Below are 6881 nucleotides of genomic sequence, written 5' to 3'. Positions count from 1 at the left end.
TCGTCAAAGTAGAACCCATCGGGCGAAAATTGGCTCTATCTCTCACCGTTTAGGCGCTGGAGGGTCTTTTTGGAGTTATGTATTTTAAAGAAACTCTGAACAGTCTTTATATTCATGTTGATGTGAGTAACGTCCAACTTTTTCGGTTCTCTACAATGGTAGAGAGAGAATGTGGTTGTTATCTTCATGCAATTTGTCGTACAGAAATCCATGTCAGATGATGAAGCTGTGCGTGCAGGCAGGAGCAGAAGGATCCTCACTGCTCTCTTATTATTGTGAAAGGTAAATTCTCAATCTAAACTATATTCCTGTAAATTAACTTCAATTTCTATACTGCTCTTTTGTTTATATTTCTACATTTCACTGATGATTTGACGAAGGGGTTTAAGTCCACTTGAGCTAATTTGTCATGAGGGCTAAGAGTGAGTCTAATTCTAGTCTAGCTGCTACAGTTTCAAAGCGACGTAGCTCTCAAGCGCATTCGTTGTGAAGTGGCAGGCTGGAACTGCCGGCTGGAGGTTGGAGGTTGCCGTCCCTCCCCTCGCCACCTCTCGTCCGCGGCTCGCCTTTCCCATAAGACTCCTGGCTCGCCCGTGGCTCTCGTGAAGTCACAGGCCGAGATGGACGAGCCGCGGGTGGCCCGAGAGCCACGTAGCCGGGACCTCTGCATAGGGTATTCCAAAGGATAAAGATCGAACTGTAAGCCGCTTTCCAATAAAAGTGAAGGTCTGAAAAGTAAAACAAAGAGGCGCTGCTCCCTTCCAAACGGAATTCGATTTAGGTAGTTCTATCATTATTAATTTTGTAACGATATATGGCTTTCCCCGAGGTAGCCATCCGGATTTTGGTAGCCCTCTAGTTGTGTCAGTGTTTTATAGCGCTGTCCGAGAGATGAGGAAATGGAAGGTAGGTTTCTGGTTCTCCGAGCGCGTGCCGAAAACCGTTTGAACTTTGTATACGAAGACTGGTTAATTATTTCTAAATTATTCCATTCGTTCAGTTTTCACACTAATAAAATATGAAGTGTATGTGATAAGAAACTAATGCGTATTTTTTTATTACCGCAATAATAGTATATTGTAGTAGTATAGTTGTACAGTATAGAAGTATAGTAGTAAAGTATAGTATAGTGCACCATGGTGCACTGCACTATAAACAGCATTGCTGCTGACCGAGAACAAAATAATTTTTGGCAAAAGGGCGGGATCAAAACAGTAACGGTGTAAGATTGCCGAATCGAATTGTCACGTCACCGTGTATTTGATCACAGTCTTGTTTGCCCAGGCTATGGCGTACAGACAGCTTGACATCGCACCAACTGAGGCCTGTATATAAGTTAGACTGCTCGTACTGAAGAGTTTCTCCTGACTAAAATGGCTCGTTTTTCGCTAACCCTCCTCGCACTGGGTGCTGTGCAGGTTGGTGCCACCGCGGGGTGGGTGACTTCAGTACATGTCACAAGCAAAGTGTACTCCTTGTTGTATTCATAGCTTACATGGTCTTCAGGGCGTCGAGTCGAACTCCATCCGATGAGCTCTCGTGACTCTTTTATTCAATATTTTCCTCTCTGTTTTTTTTTTTTTTTTTCGTACAATCAGGTATTTGCGACACCTGAGCCCCTTGTTTTGAGCTTGGCTCGTGGGGCGGTTCAGGCAGCTCAAACCAATGTGGGAAGAGCAGCAAACCTTACCAATGCGGCCGTGCGCGCGGGGAGCGATGGTGTCAACCTGATTCTGGACGCCGCTCAGGTAAGGGGCCCGCGAAAGATCATGCAACAAAAGATGCTGCTAAAAAATTCACTTGTATTTTCTTAGTGTGATATTTACATGAAACCGCTTTGCAATCAGCTAAGAATGCTGCAGCGGCTGCAGCTTTTGCATTGTAAAGGAAAGTAAAACACGTCGTGGTGTTTAAAAACTTGCCTGGCTTTTACCAGGTCGTTGGTACTGTATATATTTGGTTCGCAAACATAGTTGGTATACACTGTAATTTACAGAAGCTTTGTCGCAGGGACTGGAGGCCGTCGAGTCCAACTTTGTCCGAGGAGCTCTCAACACGGGCAGGGGTTTTGGCAGTGAACTGCTCACCCAGACACGCAATGTGGCAAACAACCTGCGCAGCGGTCTGCTCCGCCAAACTGTAAACCGAGGTGTTGACGTAGCTCAGAGAACCCTGGATACCGGAGTCAACGCGGCCATTTTGGTTGCCAACACTACCCAGGTATCATCCCGCGCCAACGTGCTCTTCTGCTTTGTAAAAGCTATGTCGGCCCGTGTATTATGCACGGAACAAAATGACTTCGTTTTGAGGATCAATTATGTTTGGTAGGCTAAAGTCGATAGGAGGAATCGAGAATTCGATACCAAAAACCAGGAGTTGGTTGCTACGACCGGACACTTGTACGAATAGAACAAAACCCTGCTTGGTTCTATTCGTACAAGTGTCCGGTCGTGGCAACCAACTCTTGGTTGTGAGTATCGGATTCTCGATTCCAGCTATCGAATTCAGCCTACCAAACAGAACTGATCCCCAAAACAAAGTCATTTTTTCCCGTGTGTCATCGGCATGGGGTCTGTTCTCCGCCAAAAACCTGTGCTGGAAGTCTAAAAGTTTTCTGGTGTATCAAGCGGCACTCCTGGACTATCCTGGACCAGCATAAACCAAAATAACAAGCTAAGCCTGCCCTTCCGCCAAACGAAGGTGTCAGCTTCACGTCGGTCCGCAGGCAACTCCGTTCGGCAGGGGCCGGGCCGAGCTTTGGCCTGCCGGTGGCGTTTGGTCGGGCCTGTGGCCCAACCTATAAGTCACTCTGCATATTTCAGTGAACTAATGCTTCCGGGGGGAGGGGGGGGGAGCTGCGGCCCTAAAGATTTGCTCCTTAGATATGACAAAAGACTGTCACGGGGCAACGCCGTGACCACACTCTACTGTTCTGCTTTGCTACTTTTTTTTAAGTTTTCAGCTTGTATTGTTTGTCAAACAGTCTTAAAACTTGACTTTTGGCCATTGTTTTAAATATATCCACATCTAGCTCCGATACAGTTGAAGATAGCCTACAGCGAATCCTAGGGTGGTTCCCGATGTAGAATGTGCTGTTCTTTGTGGTTGTTTTTTTTTGTTTTTTTTTGTTTTTTCCGAGAGGGGGGGGGGGGTTCTTTCCTCTGACATTTTACGATTGGACGACTCCTTGTAGTCTTTATGTGCAACGTGGTCATTTTCACCGTATTCTTGTCGAAAAAACCACTCTAGCGCCTAAACGGTGCAAGTTAGAGCCAAACGGCCAAATTTTAGTGCGAATGGTTCTACTTTAACGCATTACCCCCATGGAAATCCATAGAAAAATTTTCCTACTCTTTGGAACAGCCCCTATTTATTGTGCCCCCCTTCCACCCCCTTAGGGATGGTTGACAGGATTTGCCGTAGGCGTTTCGTTTTCAGTGAGTGAACCTTAAAATACCATGAAATTTTTAGACCTCTATATAGTTCATCTCCTACCTCCTACACGCACGACGACGGACAGACGTACAGACATGGGGACGGTTGCATAAGCCCGCTTTAACGCTATCTTAAAGCAGAAGGGCGGGGTAAAAACGGATAGCCCAGTCGTTATGTTGAGCTTTTAGCTTTATAAGCTACGAAGCACTGCTTTGCAAATGTTTTACAGAGCTGTCAAAGATGTAGTAATGGTTTCAATTCGTCGCAGGGAATGGTTAACGGCACAGTAGCAATCGGCAAACGGTTGAGCAGCCGGGTGTCCGGCCGGGCACAGAATGCCATCAGCGGCGTTAGTCGCGTCTCGAAGTGGGCCCTCACTGTCAAGGACAACGCCCTGGCGGCTGTGCAGGGCTTGCTGCCGTCCCGACGCACCAGCCAGTGAACAAACAGGAACAGCTGCAAGATTCTCGCGCGTACACCGAGGGGTCCCCCACTCTGCAAGTGGGTGTACAATGAGTTGCGCGAGTGTCCGCGAGTATACGAGAGTATTAGCGAGTATCTAGTATCCGCGCACAGTTAAAACCTTACGAAGCAAAATGCCAAATTCTTCGTACCTACGAAGGATTTGCTCCTTACGAAGCTTCCAAATCCTTCGTGCTACGAATTATTTGGCATTTTTCTTCGTAAGATTGTAACAGTGCGAGTTTACGCGAGTATCTGCTAGTATTTAGCGAGTGTTTCTCGATTTTTCGCGAGGTTCCGCGAGCTGTCATGTCGCGAGTTTTTCGCGAGTAATCGCGAGTATCAGGCGAGTAATTTTCCTCATGTACAACGAGGTGGTGAGTGGCAGACCCCTCGGCGTACACTGTACGCACTCTAATACGCAACCGGAGTCTGATCCCTCAAAAAGGAAGAAAAGGGAGAAACATATCTATTGCCTAGTCTTATTCCGCTTGATAAACTATGTCATTGTGACAGTTGGCATTGAGCTGAGACAAAGAATCATGAAAAGAAAACAACTTCAATCCAAACGAACATTACGTTTAAAATTATAGAAACAAAAATGTACATTTCCGTAGTTTAATGTGTTTCGAAGAAAGTAAATAAAACTAAGGAAAAATGCTACACTAAAATATGTTACATTGCTACCCCACTGCTGCAAAATACTTCAGTTGAATTAGTTTGACCAATACGACTGGTTGGCTGAGCGATAAGCGAAGCCCATTACTCCACTGACCGGAAAAGTTTCATTCTGTTTGTTTGTCTTTTCGCACGATAACTCGAGAAAGATTTTCAGGGTCGTTTTGAATCATAGAAAGACAGATCGAGTTCAAAGATGAGCATTCTAGCTCAAAAATTGACTTTTTTAAAAATCAAAAACCACGGGTCGCAAAATATTTGTTTTTGTTCAAATATTTTGTTATGGGTTTCTAAGATGTGGAAGTAGACTTCTTTGAGCGAACATTTCGTCCGTTTTCCCCTATCTTGTACCGTTTCGGTGCTATGGGACATTTCTTCGCGAAAAAAACGTAAAAAAGAAAAAAAAATGGTCTTTTAAATTGTAAAAAAGGCTTCATGTCACAGAATTGTGAAGGGAGTATACTTAAATCACACATAAGGGGTCAAACCACACCCTCTTTTGGGCTTAAGGGTCCCTTGATTATCTAGTATTACTGACCCGTTGATTTTTACATAACAATCTGTCAAAATTCGAACTTTTAATGAAAACCTTTATCGAACAGAAGACGTTTCATGTCCGTAATTTTAGAGTAATGTGTCCCCGACAAACGCTGTCAGTATGTCAAATTTTGGTGACGAAAGGCGCTGTTCCCGTATACCCTCCCATTAACTCCTCTCGGGTGTCAGCTCCGTAGGCCTAGCTATAAGTGCGCCACGCGCGTCGCAACGTAACAGTGTTTCGTGAGATATCGCGAAGCCTGTTACGCGAGACGTGTTCTGGCGTACATGTAGCTAGTATTTAGTCCTATGTACGTCAAGAAATATAACAATTTTAGGGTCAACCCAACACTATAAAAACAAATATAACAAAAGTTCAGCGTCATCCCAACAAACCCAGAAACAAATATGAAGTAAGCACACTTTTAGGCATAAACGAAACAATTACAAAACCAACAGTATACACATAATACACATTACACAATACAAATTAAACCTGGGTCCAGGGTTTCATTCAGAATTTACTCTCACATTTTTACAAGTAGCACACAGCACACCACTTCAACAGCACTGATCATTTTACATAGAATGCCATTTAATATTTACAGAACACAAGAGGCATTTCATTTTAACACTTTCACTACACATTTTGGTAGAAGTAAGTCGCATGGTGAGGCTTGAGGTGAGGGACGAAGGGCAACTCGGTCTAGGCTAGGTCAAGGTCACATTGTAACGGTGGAAAGAGCGGTCGGCGGCAGGGGAGTAGAAATTTTAGGTTTTAGCCACTCATGGTAGAGATTAATGTCCAAACCCTCTCACACACGAACATCGCAGCGGTACACAGTTATCCTAACCAGACCAGTAGTCGCGGGAAGAATGGCGAGTCGGTAGCGAAAAAATCGGCTGATTTGGGTGCTCAGCTGATGTGAGCGCAGCCGGTGTGTGAGGGGGTGGCCTACCTGCACGGCGGTAGGCACCGCTTTCTGTGGCGAGCGTGTCAATGTCTCGGGGGCCAATTTGAAAGGGCCGCAGGCCCGCCTTGAAGCTTAAGGTGAGGGGGTGGGTGTAAATGGCAACTACTGGAAGGAGGTTTAGTTGAGAGTGCATATTCCTAGGTTATGATGGGCTAAGGCTGCAGCGTCTTTACACTACGCCCCGTTACAATTTTTGAGATCGTTTGGGAAAAAGGGCATTTTCCAGCTAATTTTACCTGTATTACAGAAAATCAGGCGCGCAACGATTGAGGCCATAAACATGTCGCACTAGGTGTTTTAGCTGCCTTTCCTACAATACTATAATGTTACAGTGAGATATTTTCTATAACTATTACGTTTGAAAAAGAAAAGATTATTTACTGTTGCAGTTTTCAAAACTTAAGTGAACTTTCGTTTGTTACTTTACAAAAAAATATGAGAGTTATGTTAGTTTCGAATTAAATGTTTCCGGCTCGACGCAAAACCTGCGAGGGACTTGAACGCGAACCATAAACCGCCATAAACATTATAGTACTACTACTGGCCGAGTTTCGGAACTACCCTAGAATTTATCACCCAGCATGCGTATTGGTTTTCAGCTTTGCCCATCAGGACCCTTATCCTGTACTGCCCATAAGGTATGATTGGGACAGTTGGAGAACCCCAGTCAATTGTGTCATTATCGACCTTGTAAACTCCCTGTAAATAAAAGTCATCACAGCTTTCACATTTATTATTATTTCAGGTTTGTAGCACCGCAACAGTTTTCACTAGCCACAAGTACGAGAAAGAAAA

The 6881-nt window shown here is 44.6% G+C and overlaps 1 protein-coding gene across 1 annotated transcript; it reads left to right on the top strand.

Annotated features, from left to right (window-relative positions):
- The first annotated feature begins 1333 nt into the window (after positions 1–1333).
- On the top strand, positions 1334–4568 carry LOC113213217 (uncharacterized). Its single transcript, XM_026432202.2, has 4 exons — positions 1334–1418; positions 1599–1748; positions 2011–2220; positions 3704–4568. Exons 1-4 carry the CDS (start codon positions 1374–1376, stop codon positions 3875–3877), a joined length of 579 nt encoding a protein of 192 aa, XP_026287987.1. The 5' UTR covers positions 1334–1373; the 3' UTR covers positions 3878–4568.
- Positions 4569–6881: the final 2313 nt, after the last annotated feature.

This window comes from Frankliniella occidentalis, unplaced genomic scaffold, assembly GCF_000697945.3.
Source record: "Frankliniella occidentalis isolate FOCC.00 unplaced genomic scaffold, Focc_3.1 Scaffold13, whole genome shotgun sequence".
Lineage (NCBI taxonomy): Eukaryota > Metazoa > Arthropoda > Insecta > Thysanoptera > Thripidae > Frankliniella > Frankliniella occidentalis.
This window is presented reverse-complemented; position numbering and strand designations above follow the sequence as displayed.